This window comes from Bombina bombina, chromosome 5 (assembly GCF_027579735.1).
Source record: "Bombina bombina isolate aBomBom1 chromosome 5, aBomBom1.pri, whole genome shotgun sequence".
Lineage (NCBI taxonomy): Eukaryota > Metazoa > Chordata > Amphibia > Anura > Bombinatoridae > Bombina > Bombina bombina.
The window spans coordinates 486,766,640-486,789,217 of record NC_069503.1 but is presented as its reverse complement, the minus strand read 5'-3'; the positions used below and the strand labels follow the sequence as shown (position 1 = coordinate 486,789,217).

At 35.8% G+C, this 22,578-nt stretch overlaps 1 protein-coding gene across 1 annotated transcript in view; it reads left to right on the top strand.

Annotated features, from left to right (window-relative positions):
* ADAMTS16 (ADAM metallopeptidase with thrombospondin type 1 motif 16) overlaps window positions 1-22,578 on the top strand; it is a 399,543-nt gene that overhangs the window by 157,193 nt on the left and 219,772 nt on the right. Inside the window, exon 9 of the mRNA XM_053714402.1 lies at window positions 5,526-5,663. Coding sequence (XP_053570377.1) covers window positions 5,526-5,663 — 138 coding nt within the window. The remainder of the gene's footprint in view (window positions 1-5,525; window positions 5,664-22,578) is intronic.

Sequence of the window (22,578 nt, the reverse complement as noted above, 5' to 3'; positions counted from 1 at the left end):
AAGGGCACTCTGAACTACTAATAATGGATGCTGATCAGCAAAAAACTGGAAACAATACACCAAAGAGAAGATCCATGCAAATCTAAATTGGCAGATTTGTGCTCTAAATTGGACAAAGTGGCATATATTTTTTGATATTGATATCTTTATTGATTTAACAACGGACAATGGGGCATACAGAAGTTATGAAGCAGCGGTCTAAAAACTGTTGCTCCATAACCTGTCCGCCTGCTCTGAGGCGCGGACAGAAATCAACCCAATGGAATACGATCGGGTTGATTGTCACCCCCTGCTAGTGGCAGATTGGCTGCAAATCTGCAGGGGGCGGTATTGCACCAGCAGTTCAGCAGAACTGCTGGTGCAATGGTAAATGGCGAGAGCGTATGCTGTCGGCATTTATCGATGTGCAGCAGACATGATCTGCAATATCGGATCATGTCCGCTCGCACAATAATAAATAGTCCCCAGTATCTTGTAGTTAAGTTTTTACATCTACATATTTATTATGGTGACATATTCTGTGTAATTTATCATTTGGTGCTAATCTATCATCATCCAAAGGGTCGTCACTCTTGTTAGCATGGGCTGTGCCATCTTATTTTTCTAGTCTGAGCCTGAAGAGTTCGTTTGACCATATGTGTTATCTGTGGAACTTTGGGTGTTGAGCTTTTATCAGGTGCCATTGTCCAATATTGTGTTGTTGTTTTTTTGTTTTGTTTTTATACTTTTTTTATTATTAGGGATTTTTAGCATGAAAATAAAAATAACAAATACAATAAACTCTTACCAAAATTAGGCAAAAGCAAAAAAAAAACAATGCATAGGCCTTGGCCTTGAGACATTAGGCCAAGCGATCATGGTTTCAATTACCTTCATTTTTACCTGTTAACATAGGCAGAAAAAGTAAAAAAAACAACAAACAAAACAACCCATGATCTCTCTTAGCCTACGTAAATATAGACATACCCGACCCCCGTGGAGGCCCTGCAAATACCTACTAACAAACCCAGATATGAGTAATAATAAAATAATAATAAGATAGGACAAGACAAAACAAAACAAGACTTGACAGAGCAAAAGAAGACCCGAGCCCGAAGAAATATATATATATATTGTGGTTAATATTTAGTTGATAACTTGAGGTTGGATGGATTTTTATCACCAATGTTGAGGTTGTCCATGCATGATATGGGTGATGATTGCAATAAATGCTCAAATCCAATACACCCCCCGCCCCCCCCCCCCCCAGTATGGAAATGTTTGATTACTTCAGCACTGAAAAGAGATGTTTTGGGAGCTGTAAAACAACTGATATACATGATCAGAAATATTGGAAAGGACCCCTAAATGGAATAAACACATAATTAATGTCCTCTCTAGAGCAGCTAGAGGTCTTCACCAGCTAGCTCCTAGTAGTGTACTGCTGCTGATGAGGATATGTACACATGTTTTTCAACAAAGAATACTAAGACATCAAAGTAAAAAAAATAAAAGTAAATTTAAAAGTGTCATAAAATGACATGATCTTTCTGAATCATGAAAGTTTAATTTTGACTTTCAAGTTCCTTTAACATTGTATTGGAGGATATTTAAAAAAAATTATTTTTCAATTTAGCTAATTATTGTTCTAAGGTGAAATTTGAGAGTCAGTGTAGCATTGCCCTATAGACACTGGACAAGATTCACAGATGCTTGTAAGATTGCAGAGGAGCCTTATTCTAAAGGTGAGATGATGTTAGAAATGCATTTAGCATTACTTCACCTAGATTTTCATCAAATTCTTCAGTGCGCATCTATAGTTGCGTGAGGTGCCCAATACAAGGGTTGGGCAAATGTTTTGCAACATTCGAAAAAATAAACAAATTTTAACATATTTGTTTGTTTCGAATTTTGAATGTTACCGATAGAAACAAGGAAAAACACTAATTGCAACTCTTTGGAAGCACACATGCAAAGTCAATAGAACTGTTTATAGTTGTAGTCCCATAACTATTTGGTTATGCCAAACAAGTCTCACTGGATAAAGCAAAAGGTATCTTGTCGAGAGGCTGATCATTAGGGATGGGTGAACGTACTACAAGTGTAATTAGTTTGGTAGAACAAATAGTCCTGTGGACATTAGTTTTGGACAATCAAATGCTGATAAAAATGAAAATCCATTAAAACTTGGTAATCAAATGTTACTTTAATTTTTGAATGTTCATAATTAAATCGAATATGCACGTTCGAAATTTCAAATGTAACATTCGATTTAACAAATACTATTCTGAAGTTCAATAGTTCATGTGGTATTGAATTTAGTAAATTGATACATAATAGATACAAATAAATTAATTAGAATGTTTCTAGTTTGAATATTGCATAATTTGAATATTACATTAAAGAGGTTATTAGAAATACTATTACAAATATATAGATTAAAATTTTTCTAAGTCGAATATTGCATAATTCAAATCAAATTGTTATAAAAATTTGAATAGAATATAACATTTAAAGAAAGCTTTAGAAATACTGTTATATTAAACGAATGTTAGAATGTTGAACAAACATGCAAAACAAACGAACGAATGTCTTAAAATTAATTTCATTTTTTGAATTTTGCAAAACATTCACCCATCCATACTGATCATAGGCATTTCGAAACATTTTAGCGATGTGGTTGGGATTTTTGTCACATGTTTCTCAGCCCAGCATACAGAATTCATAAAGACTCTATTACCCCTGTGAGGTATCTCATCTTATGTTTGTGTGTCACTATTTCAAAGCAGATGAGAATGTCTCATTTTTTGTTTTATTTTTTGTCCCTTAAACTTTTGTTCACGTTTTTTCTTTTGTGCATATGTTATAAAAGGGTTGTTTAATAGAGGGAGTTTTTTCACCTGTAACATATTAAAGGATTGTATGTGATGTCAGTCATTGTTCTATGAGAGGTAACAATTACTGGATCAATGCTGCTCCACTGATTTTTAGAATTGAGGGTCACAATCTACGGGTGAGCTGAGGTGCGGTTACAAATCTTATGAATTCTGCAATTTCTGAGTTGAGATTTTTGTTTTACAAACAAGTCTTACTGGACTTACATTAATGTCAGGTACATTTCATTATGCGCTAAGTACCCTTGTTACACTGGGGGCAGTGACAAGCACACAATATGTAATGGCTAATTAAAGAGGAACAGGCAATATAAGCAATGAATGTACTCAGCAGTGTTCTTTTTACTATGTGCAATTAAACATTTTATAGAGGATGTAAGCTTGTTAATTAACTTTTAAGGTTTTTTTTGTTCGTTTTGCAGCAATGTATGAAAGACTGTTAAAATATCTTTCTAGAAATATAACATTTCAACTGAGTAAGAATAAAAATTAAAAATAAAATTTTTAAAATTTTAGATTAATGTTAGTATAAAGAGAAATCAATAGGACAGTAAACACCTTAAGATTTTTATATAAAATGTATATGCATAATGTAACTACTTTGCATTACATTTTCATTATTTTGTATTTTAGCTCTGAAATGTGAGGATTTTCTAATTCTCAGAAATTAAAATGTACCCTGCTGACTTCTTAAAGGGACAGTTAATGCAAAAAATAATGTTACATAATTCTGCACATAGGGTAGAATTATGTAACATTATCTTAGCGACAGCTTTAAAAAATCTAAAGATTTTAGAGATTTTACCCCTCAAAGTAACACTTACCTGATCTCCTCTCCAGGCTCTTCTGATCATGTCTTCTTTATCAAAAGCGCTTTGCGGGCGCGCTGTCTAATCACATCGCACCCGATCGCGCTATTGAACTGAATGTAGCTTTCTCCCACTCTTGTCTGGTAGTGGGAGCGAGCTACATTCAGTTCAATAGCGCGATTGGGCACGCTGTGATTAGACACTGCGCCTGCAAAGCGCTTTTGCAAAAGAAGACACGATCAGAAGAGCTTGGAGAGGAGACCAGGTAAGTGCAACTTTGAGGGGTAAAATCTAAAGCTAACATAATGTGCAGTATTATGTAACATTATTTTATGCATTTACTGTCCTTTTAATGCTAACCTTGCTATATATATTTCCCTAATTGGCTTTAACTGGTAACAACTACTAAACAATGTACCACATACTAACATTTTGACAGTGGCTAGCCTTGTCTGCAGACTAAAGCCCAGATTGGTTCCTCCAAATAAGACACATGGTGGGTGGAGTTTGGCTACTGAAAAACAATTGCAGCACACATGATGGTAATTTGTTTTGAAAATGTTTAGACTTGGCTATGTTATTGTATAGCAGCACAACACAAATGCCTTGTTTTTACACAGTGTTTACTGTCCCTTTAAGATAAATGAACTATAAAGGCTACTACAATATTTCACATACTAACCTGTAGGGGATAAATAAAGATATGGTGATTTGCATTTAATTTCTGGTAACGTTTAAAAAGCACAACATTGTGCATATACACATTTTCATGCATAGTCGACAAGTTTCAGTGTGTAAACGTCTTCAATTTCTACAGATAATGTGTTTTCAGGTTAAAGATAGACCTTTTGTGAAAGATGGTGCTGTGAGCAGACCTCACATGTAATACACTGTTTATATCTGTTTGTAAATCTTAAAGGGACATTCCCAATCTGAATCATGAAAGTTTAATTTTGACTAGATCGTCCCTTTAACATACAACACTTACTGACAAAAGTGTGACAATGTCTGTGCAACTTAATCCCTTTAACAACGCTGGCATACCCTGCATGTCACATGTACTAAGGAGCTTTCAGTGTTGTATTAGTACAGGTCTTGCTGACACCGGAAAGACCTGCATGCCTTATTGCCTGAAGCTTTAGGAAGAAGCTGTATTTTGCCAATATCTGCACTATCTATCTTTGCAATACCTGTGTGTAAAAAATTGTTAAAGGACCACTAAATACAGTAGAGTTGCATAATTAACAAGTGCACAATAAAAAGACAATGCAACAGCACTTACTCTGAATTTCAAATAACTAGTAGATTTTGTTTTCTGACAAATTTATTTGACTTTAGTTTTCCTTTAAAGGGACATGAAACAACATTTTCTACTTCTTTCTACTGCTTTCTACTTTGTACTCTTGTTATCCTTTGTTGAAAAGGATACCTAGGTAGGCTCAGGAGTTGCTGATTAGAGGCTGCCCATACATGCCTCATGCTACTAGTTTGTCAGTAGTGTTCAGCTGGCTCCCAGTAGTGCATTGCTGCTTCTTAAACAAAGAATATCAAGAGAATGAAGAAAATTAGATAATAAAAGTAAATTGGAAAGTTTTTTATAATTATATTCTCTGTCTGAATCATGAAAGAAAAATGTTGTATTTCATGCTTCTTATTGGTTAAAGGTGCATTAAACTCAGACAATTATCCACAAAACGTTTAATTATGCACAGTGAAAAAGTACTGAGAAAACACATCTCTGCATTTCCTGGGTAATTCCTACAAATAATTAATCTATCATTTTATCCTTATAATGTCTACCAATGAAATCTAAGAAAACATATGTGTTTGTTTTGATTATCAGCTTTGGCATGGTCCACGATGGAGAGGGAAACATGTGCAAGAAATCGGAAGGCAACATAATGTCACCAACATTAGCAGGACACAATGGTGTCTTCTCCTGGTCAGCATGCAGTCGTCAATACTTGTACAAATTTTTAAGGTATTGTACCTACCCTTTTCACATAAAAAGTATTTAGGGTTATGTACAATGTAATTATATAACGATCTAATTAATACCATGTGCATCAAGAAGCAATAACATATGCAAAAAGTAATGACAGAACTGCCACCTTGTGTTTATTGGTGTTTACTTTTGCTGCGTAATATTGCTCATGGATAAGTTCCAATCTTGACCTTTGATAGCATTGCCAGTTACTAAAGGGCTCCAAAATGTGCAAGTTATTTCTGGACATAGCTTCAAACAAGCATTTCTGCAATAAAAAAATGCTCTAATGTATTAGAACATTTCAAGATTATTTTACAGCTTTTAATTAGTTTTACCAGAGGTCTCAATGGTTACTCAAGTTGTCCCAAAATGGCAACACTCTCTCAGTGTTAATTTTGAATCATATTTTGATTTAGTTTTATTTATGATCTTTTGGTTAAATGGCACTTGAGTTTTTGTTTTCAGCACATCATATTCTTTTAGTTAATAAATAAATAAAGTAGTTTAGTCAACAAAATGAAAAAAATAGTTTAAGACAACAAAGAGACAAGCAATTATAGTCAACAGCCTTAGTTGTAATTATAGTTGAAATTACATTTATTTCATAAATAATTATCTCACATTTTAAAGTTATTAAATATATGCTTTATACAGTATAATAATATGTCCTCATTCATGCTATTTTTATTTTGTATTTATTTGTTAACACAAATGCAAGCTCTATTCATCCGTTGTTTTTTTTGTTGTTGTTGTCATTAACAGTAGATTTTAAATAGTTTTTTTGTCATAGTAAAAAGTTCTTGACTAACATATTAGTTACATTTTTCATCATTGAAATTAAGACTGCTATTTACCACTGTCCCTCCCTCCTATATAGCTCCCAAGTATGTCCCAGCCCCCAGATTACACAGACCGCTCCACCTCACACCCTGTCCCAGGTTAATAAAAATGGTGGCAGGTATGATTTCACTGAAATGTTGCATACAAATGTGTTTAGTCAATTTATAATATAAATATATAATATAATAATGTGTTGCCTCCCAAAAAAAGAACTCCATCGCCTTCAGACAGTACAAAACGCAGCAGCCAAACTATTGACCAATCAAACTCGCTCCTGCCACATAACACCTGTTCTCCACTCCCTGCATTGGCTTCCAATTAAATGGCGAACATATTTTAAAATTGGCTTGCTGACCCTCAAAGCCTTAAACAACCAAGGCCCACAGTACCTGAAAGAGCTCCTGACACCCTACATCCCATCCCGTTCACTTAGGTCAGCCAACACATCCCTCCTCTCAGTGCCAAGAATAAGGACAAACTCAGGCTCCAGAGCATTCGGCCACGCTGCCCTACTTTCTGGAACTCTTTACCGTACGCAATCAGAGAGGCACCGTCCTTACAGACTTTTAAAAAAAAGCTAAAGACCCACCTCTTCCATCAGGCATTCAGTCCGCTTATCTGACCTTCAGAAACTCCTAACTTTTATGTCTTATGTTGGTATATTTGTAAAGTGCTTTGAGTCTCACAGGGAGAAAAGCGCTATATAAATCGCAAATTATTATTATTATTAAATTATTATTGTAAAAACAGCTACAGGTACAAAACTCTTTATCTAAACTGCTTGGGGCCAGGGAAGGTTTGGACTTCGGAATAGTTTAGATTTCATAATATTTGTATATTTGCATCTTTAAAATGGTACAGGTTTGTAAACAATAATATCTTATGTAATTTAGGCAATAGTTACATGTCATTATACAGCTTATACATGCAACCTAAAGGTGGTAGTTCTATAACATTTTACTTCATAAATGGAAAGAGTCCACAGCTGCATTCATTACTTTTGGGAATTCAGAACCTGGCCACCAGCAGGAGGCAAAGACACCCCAGCCAAAGGCTTAAATACCCGTCTCACTTCCCTCATCCACCAGTCATTCTTTGCCTTTCGTCCCAGGAGGTTGGCAGAGAAGTGTCAGTTTTTATTTAGTCTCTTATGGAGGGTAGTACTCTTCGGCATGGGACTGGAGTTTTAAGTAGTCCTGTCCGTCTTTCAATGAAAGCTTGGATGAAAGTTAGAGTGCAGAAATGCAGGGAAAGTCTTTCTGCGAAACCATCCCGACTCATATTAACAGCTCCACAAGCAATCAGCGTTGACGAGTTTTACTGCCTGTTTTCTTCTCTCAAGTCTATGGCAGAAGCGATGCTACTATCTGTCACACTTGAAGGGCCGTGTTCCTGTTCCACGGCCTATAAAAAAAATTATACTTTTGTAAAGATAGTACCATCATAAAGATAGTACAGTACAAGTTAATCATTATTGGGTAAATAAATATAAAACTAGCATTTGCATTTTAGAACACAAAAACACCCAAAGACGCAGGCAGATAAGATTGTGACTTGCTGGCTGATAAAAATTTGTAATAATTTTATTTTTAAAAAAATATTAATGAAAATGAATGTCAGAAAATTTTTGGATTTTTGAATTCTGGATTTGAGGATATTCTACCTATATTACATGATTAAACTTTGAAGTCATTCAATTTTGTTCAGAATATCTTTAACAATTTTGTTGCGTGATGAATTTTATGTGTTTTTGTGCCCATAAATTGGGTTTAGTGGGCACAATCTGCATGTAATCCTTTTTATAATATTCCCAGGGTATTTAAATACACTGTGTAATAGTTGAAATACTTTCCTTTTTCCTTTCTCATTTTATTGCTTTATAGGGCCTATTACAAGTTTCTTTTTACTGCCTATGAATTTAGTGACAGTGAGGGAATTTAGACTAAGATGTTGTTAGCATGGAGAACACAATCAAATTCTCATTTCAGCACTGAATGAAGGAAACGACAATCTAATACAGTAAACTGTGTAAACAGATGTTTGCTCAGTGTTCCTGGAAAAAAGGTTCCCTAGGGGGGTAGACAGGACCATCACAGTTATGTTTAGTTTGAAAATAGAGTTTATAGAATAGTTGTGTTTGTTGAAAAGTGTTTATTATATTTAAAATAAAAAGCAATATTTCTATTATATACATTAGGTAGCTGCATTTTACAAGACACAAAGTGTATTTCTCTCTCTCTCTCTATCTATCTATCTCTATCTCTCTCTATCTCTCTCTATCTCTCTCTATCTCTCTCTATCTCTCTCTATCTCTCTCTATCTCTCTCTGTCTCTCTCTGTCTCTCTCTGTCTCTCTCTGTCTCTCTCTGTCTCTCTCTGTCTCTCTCTGTCTCTCTCTGTCTCTCTCTGTCTCTCTCTGTCTCTCTCTGTCTCTCTCTGTCTCTCTCTCTCTCCCTATCTCTCTCTATATATCTTTCTATCTATCTATCTATCTATCTATCTTCCTATCTCTCTCCCTCTATCTCTATCTCTATCTCTCTCCTCTCTCTCTCTCTCCCTCTCTCTCTCTCTATCTCTCTTCTCTCTCTCTCTCTCTCTCTCTCTCTCTGTATCTCTCTTCTCTCTCTCTTCTCATTTGTCTGTTTATCTATATAGAGTACAATTCACAAAAGACACACAAAATTATATATTCTGCTAAAGTTTACCAAGGTGTACTAATCAGGGATAAAAAAAATATTAGCTCAGTTTTGTAGACAGAAAAAAAAAACGTACTTGCCTGCTGAAAATTTGAAAGACTAGTGAGCTAGAAAAGGTTGGAATCATACATGTGCAACTGTGCACTCACTTTAAACTGACCAAGATAGACCTTTTAATGTATCGTCATATTGAATAAGCAGTTATAAAAAAAACTTGTACGTTTCAGAAATAAAATGTGTTCCGCTGTGTCTCCCACATTTTTATTTCGCTATGGTAACCTCAATAGTCTTGCATGTCAGAGAAAGAAAGTTTGGAATTCTTCCCTGAGGAAACAAGACCGCTTTAACAATAGTTACTATTAGAAACACTTTGCACCTTCTTTTTTATTTCATTATCTGAATCTTTGTAACTATGGAGAGATAAAAAATGCTTGTGCTATTTTGCTGGTTTACATAGAAAACATTTCCCATCAAACTGACATATAGTTTGCACATGGTAAGATTCAGTTTCCCAGCTGTTCACTCTGAAACAAAGTCCAATGTTTGCTTGCCGCCAATACTGACATTTATCTCAATGATTAGTAAATCCTATGTGAACAGGTTCCCACATCCATAAATGGCAAATTGAAAGATTAAATATGTATGTAGAGGAAAAATATAAAACAGCTCAGAGCTAAAGATGAAATATTTAAAGGTTCCCTTCAAGTGAAGAAATATATAGATATGGTTCAATTTAATACATAGTATAGATTTAGTAAACTGCAATTAATCTGCTATGATCAACTAGACAGACTTGTTATTAAAGGGACATAAAGTTTTCAATAAGAACATGCTCTTATGTTTTACAGCATTTTCTTATTTTCCTGTTGCTTCCATATGATTGGCTTTACTCCTCCGCAGAGGGGTTAAACACATAGTTGAAGTCAGCTCCGGCGTGGCAACGTTCTGCCAGTTCTTAGCTGAATACTGGACAGTGAGCCAATCGTGAGCAGAATATGTGTTTAGCCAATCCATCGCTGCCCAGTATTCAGAGCAGAAGTGGAAGTCTCTTGCTGCTCCCCAGCTGACTTTATAGGGACACTAAACCCCAAAATTTTCTCTTATAATTCAGGTAGAGAATACAATTTTAAACAACATTCCAATTTCCTTCTATTATCTAATTTGTTTAATTCTTTAGATATCCTTTGTTGAAGAAATAGCAATGCACATGGGTGAGCCAATCACACGAATCATCTATGTGAAGCCACCAATCAGCAGCTACTGAGTCTATCTATATATGCTTTTCAGCAAACAATATCAAGAGAATGATAATAGATAATTGAAGTAAATAAAAAAAAAAAATTAAAATTGTATCCTCTTTCTAAATCATCAAAGAAAAAAATTGGGTTTCATGTCCTTTTAAATCATGAATGTCCTTTTTTATACTTTCATGTCCCTTTTGATAAAGCCATAACATTTTAAGAGATTTTACTTCTGTTATCAAATTTACTTCATTCACTTGGTATCCTTTGTCAAAAAGCATGCTCTTGCTTAACACACTACTGTATTTCGAAAATCCAAAGTGCAGACTTTTTGCCTGATAAATAAATATTTTTTAATTTCACATTAACAACCACTGAAAAATGCAATTAGCTTATATCAGAAAGTATAGTGTATATTATTGTTAAAAAAAAATATTGCTTTAACAAACAAAAACTTTTTTTCATAAACAATAAATTAAAACCTGAGAAAATATTTACTATTATAATAAATTTTGCAGGATATTGCTTATTCATCATTCAACAATGTCTAATTGTGCTTTTCTCATAAAATGAAGTATAAATATATTAAACATACACATAATGGTTAGCAATGTGGATGATGCCCAGCACAGTTTTACTAAATTCTGACAGAGGCAAAAGTCACCTAATTGTGGATAATTTAGATGATAGTTGTGATGATATAGGAGGATGTGTAGGAATTGTTCCGCTGACCTGATGCTAAAGAGCACATTTTTGCTTTGCTAGCATTTCCAATAAATACTTACTCTTTCAACTATGTCTGAATTATGTCACCACATCCTAAGTTAAATGACTGAAAGCTTGGGATGCCTGTAAGTGAAAGTGTTATTTCTAATTTGTGGTGTTAAACAGCATTATCCAGTCATTTTATTTTGCATCCTGTAACAAATATTGACCTTTGTATAAAACATATGTATATGACATCTTGAATGTTTCTGCTCCACAAAAAGAACCTAGATAGACACCAATAGAAAATAACACCCCATAATAGTTTTTGATTTGTGTCATAACCATGGCATGCTTGACACATCAGGTAAGATATGACAGAAATTTATTAAGGAAATTAAAGGGGGGAAAAATGTCTCATCCATTTGAAAGAGCATCATGATGAAATATTTTTTGTCTGAAAAACATTGTAGAGACATTAAACACTAAGGGCTAGATTACAAGTATTGGGCTAATTTATTGCACACCCGCAAATGGGCAAAGTGACTGGTTTTGGCTACTGCGAGCTTGTGGTAGCAATTAGCGCTTATAAAATTAACCGGAGATCAGATCTCTGGTTAATTTTTCAAATGTGCCCCAATGCCTCCAAAATACAGTGGTGTGTATTTTATTAAAAAAAAAAAAAAATTATAGCATTTTTCTTTTTTAAATAAAATAACTGCATCAGTGTGCGGGTGTGGGTCGTTTGGAAAAAAAAAACAGCACTGAAAAGTGCCTTTACATTGTGGTCAATGGGAACTGTGTGTTCTCTAGAAATATATGTATATGCTGATATACATATATATTTATTAATATGTGTATATACCCATATAAACACAAAAATATATATGAATATCAGCATAAACATATATTTACACTTTTGCTGCCATTGCTGCGCAAAGTTCTCATGCCCTGTCTCACGGCATGAGAACAAGGGTCCCATAGGAGCCTATTGAAGCGCGCTCTTGTGAGCGCAATGTGAACGCATGGTCTCATTCGTATTGCTGTCAACTTGTAACACCAGCGCACATTAGCCTGCACTGGTATTACTCATTAGAGCGCAAATATCACTTTCACAAAATCGATATTTAGCTCTCCACTTTTCATCTGGCCCTAAATGCATTTTATAAGCATAGTGTTGAGGTTATTTTCCTTCACTCTCTAATCATTGGTTCCGGCGTGCTAACGTGTTTATACATGTGCAGCCACTTTCCTTCAGAGTGTAACCTAGGATCCAAAACGGTGCACTCATAATTAGGTGGTGTCTGAAAGTTAAAAGCTGTTAAAAGGTAAACTGAAACGAACAAATCCGTATTATTTGTATGCTTCCTAATAATTATCAGTGACTGAAAGATGATCGCTATTAAAGGAACAGTAAACGTGAAATATGTTTTTCTGTTATATAGTTAATATCTGCATACAATTATTGAGTGTCTCTTTAAGTCATATTCATATTTGTGTTTTAAATACAAAATTTACATTTGAAGTCTTATCCTAGAAGGCTCACCCAGCCACCCTTAAAAAGACAGTATACACCAAGATTTATATAATTGCATGTAATAGACACTACTATAAAGCAGAATATGCAAAGATATCGATCTAAAAATCCAGAATGAAACCTTTTAAAAACTGACAAAGAACACAGTTTAGTACTATTGATGAGGTTAGGCTGGGACACTGACTGAAAAGGGCTGAGAAAGCAGATAGAGCCAGAACCCCCCTTTCCTGCATATGAAATGCCCCACAATTTTTTTTTTTTTAAAAATAAGCAAAACTATACATTGTTACAAAAATACCCCCAAATGGGCTTTATAAATGGACCATCAACAAAACAGTTATGCAAAGAAAAACATAGTATAAAATGTCCCTTTAATACCTTAGCATTTTTCTATATCATATTAAGCTATATTCCCACATACAGCACTCACACTCATATACTGACAGTACATATATCCTTTCTTCAGAACAAGCACATGTATTTAAAATCACACAAGAAGAAATATCCAGCGTTGCCCTTCCTCACTATGGATGTTACTTAATACAGTCTGGTACTACTGAAACTTGAGTAACTGATAGAACTGGAAATTAATGTAGTTACTTTATTTTAACCAAACACAGAATACCTCCCTGCACATTGTCATCCAATAAAATGACTTCATGCATATGATCGGAAAAGCCTGTCAAATACACTAATTTGCGCAGTGAATGCTATAACCCTGTGTAAATATGAAGCTTTTAAAAGTGTTTTATTTGTAATTCGAGTTACGTCTTAATTGTAACAGTTTAAAGATTTGTTTCTTAGATACAATAATTCCCACAGCAATACTTTTACTTTACATTTTGGTGATTAATTACTAAAATATTGCTTGAGCATTACTGACACTATAGGTATATGACATTTTATGAGGTTAGTCTGTTTTATGTTCTGGGTTTTTTTTTTTATGTTTCCTGACTGCTGTTGTGTAACTAGATTATTGAGGAGCTTTTATCTAATAATCTTTTTGATTATTTTATAAAGATGATTAAAACAGAATGTAAAAATAGTGTAAAATAAAACTTTAAAGGGATTTTAAACCCATAGCATATATTAATACATAGCAACATATTTAGTTTGTTTAATCATTTAACACTGTCATTTTGTTAGCACAATCTATAACGTTTTGCAAATCAAGCATAGTTCAGGGATACACTTTTTGAAAACCTTGGTGGAAATAAAATGTATTTTATTAATTAAAGATTTCACAGGGTAGTTAAATGGTGAATTGATTGTCCCTTTAAATTATTTTTCAAATAAACCTTACCTAGTAAACAGGTGGTTGCAAACCATTTTTTGGAAAATATGAGTGAGATAGAAGGAGAGTTACACAGACTAGGTGAAGCATTTGGGCTGATGAGAGAGGAGATCATTTTTACATAGAAGAGGAAGAGTGTAGAGGGCAGGTGTATGAGAATTTAACATCAACTAAGTAGATGTATGTAAAATAGAGAGGTCAAGACGGAGGATGTTTGGATTATATGGATAATGAGTATGACCCCCAAGACAGTAGATTGTAGAAATTGCTAACGTGTAAAGGACATTAAAGCATGTTTTTATGCATTATTTTTTATTTATCACAATGAATTACTGTTGCACAAGATCTGCATAATAAATACATACAAATAAATGTATTATAGATCCAAAGTATTCCAAGGCCACATAGCCTGAAATCTTTATTGAAAATGTTTAATGGTCTTCTTTACTGTGACCATTCAGAGACCTGATGTAAAGGATCATCTGGACTGATCAAAGGAATCACTGTGTAATGTGTAGCAGGGTCAGGTGATTTGCGAATTGCGATATACAGATGTATGTAGTCTCTAGAGAATACAGAGTAAAGTACAGTTTGAAGAGTATAAGTATAGAAAAAGTATTCAACTTAAACAATAAGGGCATGATTACAAGTGGAGCGCTAAATATCCACTGAGTAATACCAGCGCACGCTAATTTAAGTAGCGCAGCGATGGCAGCAAATGTAAATAAATATATATATATATATATATACATACAGTATCTCACGAAAGTGAGTACACCCCTCACATTTTTGTAAATATTTTATTATATCTTTTCATGTGACAACACTGAAGAAATTACACGTTGCTTCAATGTAAAGTAGTGAGTATACAGCCTGTATAACAGTGTAAATTTGCTGTCCCCTCAAAATAACTCAACACACAGCCGTTAATGTCTAAACCATTTGCAACAAAAGTAAGTACACCCCTAAGTGGAAATGTCCAAATTGGGCCCAATTAGCCATTTTTCTCTCCCCGGTGTCATGTGACTTGTTAGTGTTACAAGGTCTCAGGTGTGAATGGGGAGCAGGTGTGTTAAATTTGGTGTTATCACTCTCACACTCTCTCATACTGGTCACTTGAAGTTCAACATAGCACCTCATGGCAAAGAACTCTCTGAAGATCTTTATAAAGATGGCCTAGGCTATACAAAGAATGTCAAGACCCTGAAACTGAGCTGCAGCACGGTGGGCAAGACCATACAGCAGTTTCACAAGACAGGTTCCACTAAGAACAGGCCTTGCCATGGTCGACCAAATAGCAACTTTCAAGTACATTAAAGGGTTTAGTAAAACTGAGGCTGTGGGTATTTTACATAAAATGGAAAATTCAAGAACAAGGGGTCATGAGCTCAAGCTAAAGGGTAGTAGATTCAGGAGTAATTTGAGGAAGCACTTCTTTACAGAAAGAGTGATTGATTTATGGAATAAACTTCCTCAAGAGGTAGTAGCAACAAACACTGTGGGGGACTTTAAAAATGCATGGGACAAGCATAGGGCTATCCTACGAACTAGATACGTTTATACTGTTAGGTAAGGTCGGGCAGACTTGCTGGGCCTATGGCTCTTATCTGCCGTCAATATCTATGTTTCTATGTAAAGAAGTTGAGTGTACGTGGTCAGCTTCCATATCTAGAGGTTGTCTTTGGGAAATGGATGTATGAGTGCTGCCAGCATTGCTGCAGAGGTTGAAGGAGTGGGGGTCAGCCTGTCAGTGCTCAGACCATTCGCCGCACACTGCTTCAAATTGGTCTGCATGGCTGTTGTCCCAGAAGGAAGCCTCTTCTAAAGATGATGCACAAGAAACCCGCCAACAGTTTGCTGAAGACAAGCAGGCAATTACTGGAAACATGTCCTGTGGTCCGATGAGACCAAGATAAACTTATTTGGTTCAGATGGTGCCAAGCGTGTGTGTGGTGGCAACCAGATGAGTACAAATTCAAGTGTGTCTTGCCTACAGTCAAGCATGGTGGAGGGAGTGTCATGGTCTGGGCCTGCATGAGTGCTGCCGGCACTAGGGAGCTACAGTTCATTGAGAGAATCATGGATGCCAACATGTACTGTGACATATTGAAGCAGAGCATGATCCCCTCCCTTCAGAGACTGGGCCGCAGGGCAATATTCCAACATAATAACAACCCCAAACACACCTCCAAGACAACCGCTGCCTTGCTAAAGAAGGGTAAAGGTGATGGACTTGCCAAGCATTTCTCCAGACCTAAATCCTATTGAGCATCTGTGGGGCATCCTCAAACTGAAGGTGGGGAAGCGCAAGGTCTCTAAAATCCACCAGCTCCCTGATGTCGTCATGGAGGAGTGGAAGAGGACTCCAGTGGCAAACTTAATATGTGTATGTAAGCATATATATTTACTGGTAACACAGCTCCTAGAGACCGCAATGTAAAGACACTTTTCAGTTCTGTTTTTTTTTTCTCCCAAACACCCCACACCCTCCAATTTTAGCCCCCAAAAACTGCTAAGTGTAGTTTTGCTTTTTCTTTTTTTAAAAAAAAATGCTACATTTAAAAAAGAAAAAAAAGAAAAATGACACAGCAGTTTTTGAGGGCTAAAATCGGAGGGTGTGGGGTGTTTGGGAAAAAAAAAACAGCACTGAAAAGTGCCTTTACATTGTGCCTTTTGGGGGCTTTTGTGGCACATTTACAAAATTATCCAGAGATCTGATCTCTGGTTAATTTTATAAGCGGTATATGATACCGTAAGCTTGTGTAGCAATAGCCAACCACTTGTAATGGCTGATTAATTATCGTGCGCCCACAAACAGGCAAATTTGCCCGTTTGCAGCCACGCGATAAATTTTTGCTCCACTTGTAATCTAGCCCTAAATATTTGTTTTGTACTTTGTACTAGGTTTCAACATTTTATGGGTGTTTCATTTATTTTTAAAGCATCAACAGTAAATAATAATGAATGAAGCTGTTCTAAAAATAAAGGCTAATATTAATTTTGCCATTTTTATATTTATATGATGGTAAGTGAACCAGGAATCGATTCATGCCAGACAGGTATTGGCTAACAAGAGTTGAGACATAAGTATGGTCTCCATATAAGAATCTGCAAATGCATGAGCAAGCCAGTAGCGGATAGTTGAGAAGCAGCAGTCATCGGACCGCTGCTTCTTAACCTACTACACCAACTCCATTTAGGCGAATTTTCAATCCCTCCAGACTTGTCCAACCAGGGTGATTGATGGGGCGTTGTACAAGCAGTGACTTGTGCAATGGTAAATGCGTACAGCATATTGCTTCCTGCTAGCTGTGTTGCCAGGCGGACAGGGACAGAGTTGTCTGCCCTTGTCTGTCCGTTCTTAAATGGACTCCATAAAACAAGAATATGCTGCCTCTGCATCCTAACTTTTAGCTCAATGTTTCCCCCATTGAGTTAGTGCATAATTATACAAGCCCACCTGTAAAACCCCTTTCATAAAGCTGCCATAAGTCATATATTTTCACTCCTAAAGAAAGATCTCTTCACATTCTAGCTAATTGTGTTTTTGCATAGATATGTTATCATTTACCTCTCTGTCACAGTGTTGCATTAATTATACCAAAATACATTTTCAAATATGCCTATTTATAAAAAATATCAATACATTAACCTGATATATACTTGACCACTTTTAACGTTCTCTTAAAGTTCATTTAATCAAACACGCTTACCACTTAGTCAACCAAAATAAATTGCATGCTCTTCCAAACGGAGCAAGCTGTGCTGTCTGTATACCTTTCCCTAACTCATAATTAGCTGTTCTATCTCATCCTACCTGTGATCAGACAACCATAATCCTCTCATTTTGTCTATTCCACAACTACTCTAGACAACTCACTAGCCTAGATTCAATAAAATGTGTTCTTGAAAAAAAAACTCATGCCAGTCATGACTCAAAAATTGCAGAATTCAAGTAAATTTGGACCCGCCCCTCTTCACAGCAGCAAATTGCGAGTTCAGCTGCACAACAACATATGGGGCATCATCGATATGATAACTGTGAAATTCTTGCCCCAAAAAATGAGTTTCACTATAAAAGATATCAGCTTTACAGTCCACTCTAACATACGTACAAAAGAAAACATGAAAACAAAGAAAAATAAAAAGATAGAGAACCCCCGCGAAAGTTGACCGCAAAACAAGATACTTCACAGAGGGAATAAATATCTTTTTATGAAATAATTTTTTTTTAATGAGGTTTAGTTGAAAAAAACAAAACAACAACTACACCTCTAGAATACCTAGGAGTGCCCATGACTGCCCCTTGTTGGCATCTTTGAGGTTTATTAGACCGTTCTTGTTCTTGTTCTAGCACCATTACTTTACCCTAATAAAACATATGAAAATATTCTACGATTACAAACATTTACATCACCCGTTTTGCAAGTGTGTTTCTAAAGTTTGGTAGTTGTAATAAAAGCTTTTCCGTGTTGCTCATGGTTCTCTTTTGCTGCTTAAGATATACTGTATTAGGGCATTTTACTGGAACGTCCACTAACAAGACAGTGAACACCTTGCATTTACAAACAATTTCTGCAGTCTTCAAATAGAGTCTAACCGTTATTGGAACATAGTAACACCTTGTTTGTTGCAATTGTTTTTTCCAATGTTCAAACTCCACCTAGAAGCCAGTATAGATTTGAGTGTGGACATAACAGGACTTGCCACTAACAATCTTCATTGTTTGGCTCCAGCTAAAAAAATAGAATTGCAAATTAGGGACCTATGTAGCTGTCATATCCCTTTAAATATGGGAGTACCTTTTCTGCTTTAGCCTGTATATAACTCCACATCACAGTCTCCAAGTTGCTTAGTATTGGAGTCTTCCTGTTATTGGACTGCTACAGCCAAGCCTTCCTTCTCATCTTACGAGTGTGCTTCTGCCTCTGCCTGTCATTTCCGGATTTACACAGAGCGGTGACGTCACACGCCAACCCGCTCCACACTGCAGCAACAGACTGAGCTGCTGATCTCTCTCCTACTCTGCCAGGACTTGCAAGTTACTAACTGTATCGGATCAACCTTAAACATATTACAAGTAAGACCTGCCTCATACTTTCAGTCTCCTCAGTATCAGGATTATTATGCACATTTTAGTTTTAGCTAATCCACTGATAATCATAAGAGTTGAAACGATCTTTGGCATTGTTATCATTATAACCTTTTATATATTCTCTCAGTTACTTAAGCTATCAAAATACTATTACCTGCTCTATTCTGAGATTCTCAGTATCTAAGTGATATCACAACCTAGCAAGCTTGTAAATATATTTGTATATACCATTTATTTCAAAACTGGGGATTTTAAGTGTTACACTGCTGCAAATATTTAGTGATCATTCACAGGTGGCAGCTATAGTGTAATCACCATTAACCCCCACTATTAACTTGAACTCTGATGTCTGGGCTTATCAATTACTTGGTAGGTAATTTATGATAAAACCCAGTTATCAATGTAACTACACATATACTGTTTAAATATTTTCTTTTATAACTCAGCAGTTGAGGTTCTTGATAATAATTCCTTGCCTTACAGGACACGGCAAGACTTAAACCCTGACAGAATACTAAGCTTAAAATACAAAGTATGGACCCAGCTGAGTTAACTGCTCACATGCAAACCCTTAGTCATAGGGTAGATTTACTTACTGATGGGTTAAATACCTTAAAGGCAGAAAATGATAATTTAAAAGCTTATATTAAAGATATTGTAGAAACAAAAATTCATACTATAGAACCACAAGTCAGTCTCCCTGAATTATTTAAAGGTGATAGAACACAATTCAGAGAATTCATAAATGCATGTTTCCTCTTATTTACCTTAAAACCACAGACATACCCCACAGATAGAGTAAAGGTTTTAACAACCATATCTTTCCTTAGAGGGGAACCAAGGAGCTGGGCAAACAGCTTTTTTGAAACAAATGATAACATACTCAATTCATTAGATGCTTTCTTTACCGCCTTAGCCCAGTTGTATGATGATCCTTATAAACAAATGACCGCCGAAAATGCCATGAGATCATTGAAGCAAAAGAAAAGATATGTAGAGGAATATATCACTGAATTTAAAAAATGGGCTAAGGATAGCCAATGGAATAACCTTTCATTAAGGGAATCAATTCCGTTTAGGCTTATCTGATGGTATAAAAGATGAGTTATCTCGAGTTGAACTTCCCCCCACCTTAGAAGAATTAATAAATCTCAGTATCACTATTGATAGACGCCTTAGGGAGAGGCAACAGGAAAAGTCATATCAGGACACCACTAAAAAACGATATACCCTTCTACTGAGCCCATGGACATAGGGTTCGTGAAAGGACCACTTTCACCACAGGAGAAATTGAGACGCCGCAGTCAAAATCTGTGCATGTATTGTGCAGCGGAGGACCATGGGGTTAAGGACTGTCCTGCTCTCCAGCTTCAGAACTGGGGTAAGACATTGTCACATACTCATTGTTTAGGTAGTTATACCTCTGCCACAACCTACCATAAATTCCCACTTCTTTTACAGTGGGACCAATGTCGGCTCAACGCCAGTGGGATCATTGATTCAGGAGCAACTGCAAACTATATTGATGTACAATATACTAAGGATAATAAAATACCTTTGGTGAAAAAGCAGACCCCTGTGTATTTGCGCGTTATTGATGGTAATAATATGGCCTCAGGGCCAGTATTGTATGAAACTGTACCTTTACTGATTTTGACACAAGACCATCATAGGGAATTTCAAACCTTTGATGTCATTACTTCACCCATTGTACCTATTATTTTAGGGTTAAATTGGCTATCTCTACACAACCCCTGTATAGTATGGTCTCCATTCTCGATATCTTTTAACTCAGATTACTGTAAAACCACTTGCTTCCCATCACATATTCTGCATACTATAGAAATGCTATCAGAACCTGACATACCTCAGGAGTATGCTGAATTTATTGATGTCTTTAGTAAAAAAGATTCAGAAAAACTTCCTCCACATAGGAAGTATGATTGTCCTATCGAGCTCCTCCCTGGAGCGGATATCCCTTATGAACACATTTTTCTGTTGTCAAAACCACAATTAGACCACCTGAAAACGTACCTTGAAGAAAACCTAAGGAAAGGCTTTATCCGTCCTTCTACCTCCCCAACAGGAGCTGGGATGTTCTTTGTAAAGAATAAAGATGGATCTTTACGCCCGATAATCGATTATAGACAATTAAACAAAAGAACAGTGAAAAATCGCTATCCACTCCCTCTGATTCCAGAGCTCATTGACAGACTCTAGGGAGCTAAATTCTTTACAAAGCTTGACCTAAGAGGAGCCTATAATCTTACCCGAGTAAGATCTGGAGACGAATGGCTGACGGCGTTCTGAACCCGCTACGGGTTGTTCGAATACACCGTCATGCCATTCGGACTCTGTAATGCGCCCGCCAATTTTCAGTACTTGATAAATGATATCTTTAAGGATATCTTGGATGTCTATCTTGTTATCTACTTAGATGACATTTTAATTTATTCTAAGTCCCTTCCTGAACATATATCACATGTCAGACAAGTACTTAGTAGATTGAGAAGCAACTCCTTATATGCCAAGGCTGAGAAGTGCATCTTTAACTCCAATAGCATTACTTTCCTCAGTTATTGCATCAGTGCTTTGGGCATTAGAGGAGGAGAACAAGATAGACGCTGTAAAGAATTGGCCTACCCCTGAATGTAAAAAGGGCATTCAGAGATTCATGGGGTTCGCTAATTTCTACCGCAAATTCATCCGAAATTTCGCCTCATTATCAAGACCACTGACAAACCTCACTAAAGCAAATGTTTCGTTTCATTGGACCTCAGAAACTCAAAAGACCTTTGATTTGTTTAAAGCACAGTTCACTTCTGCACCTATTCTTAGTATACCAGATTCTGAACTACAATATATATTGGAGGTTGATGCCTCAGATTATGAGGTGGGCGCCATTCTATCACAAAGACTCTCTCTAAAGAAACCATTACATCCAGTAGCCTTTTACTCTCGTATCATGACTCCATCTGAAATACATTACCCCATTGGGGATAAGGAGTTATTAGCAATCAAGGTTTCCCTTGAACATTGGCGACACTTGTTGGAAGGTACCACTCTGCCAATCATTATTTATACGGATCACCGAAACCTACAATTTCTCCAATCCACCAAGACACTCACCGCAAGACAAGTAAGGTGGAATTTATATTTTGTAAGGAAAAAAAGTTAGGAGTGTGGGGCGCAAATAAATGCTGAAACCTTAAAAGAAGGTTATATGTATTGCTATATACATGGAATACTATGAATGCCTTTAATTGAAAAAGAGTTTTCTTTATTAGTACAATAATTCATAAACAGATGTAATTTGTGTAGGATCGATATTGCAAATGGTATTAAAAATATTTCATATAATCCTGCAAATTATCTATAGAAAAATCTACAAAAATCTATAAAAAAGTCTATAAAAAATCCATAAAAATCCTAGAAGGGTATAATTAGATAAAATTCAAATTAGTTTATACAAAGAATATAAAGAGATCATATGTTGATGTA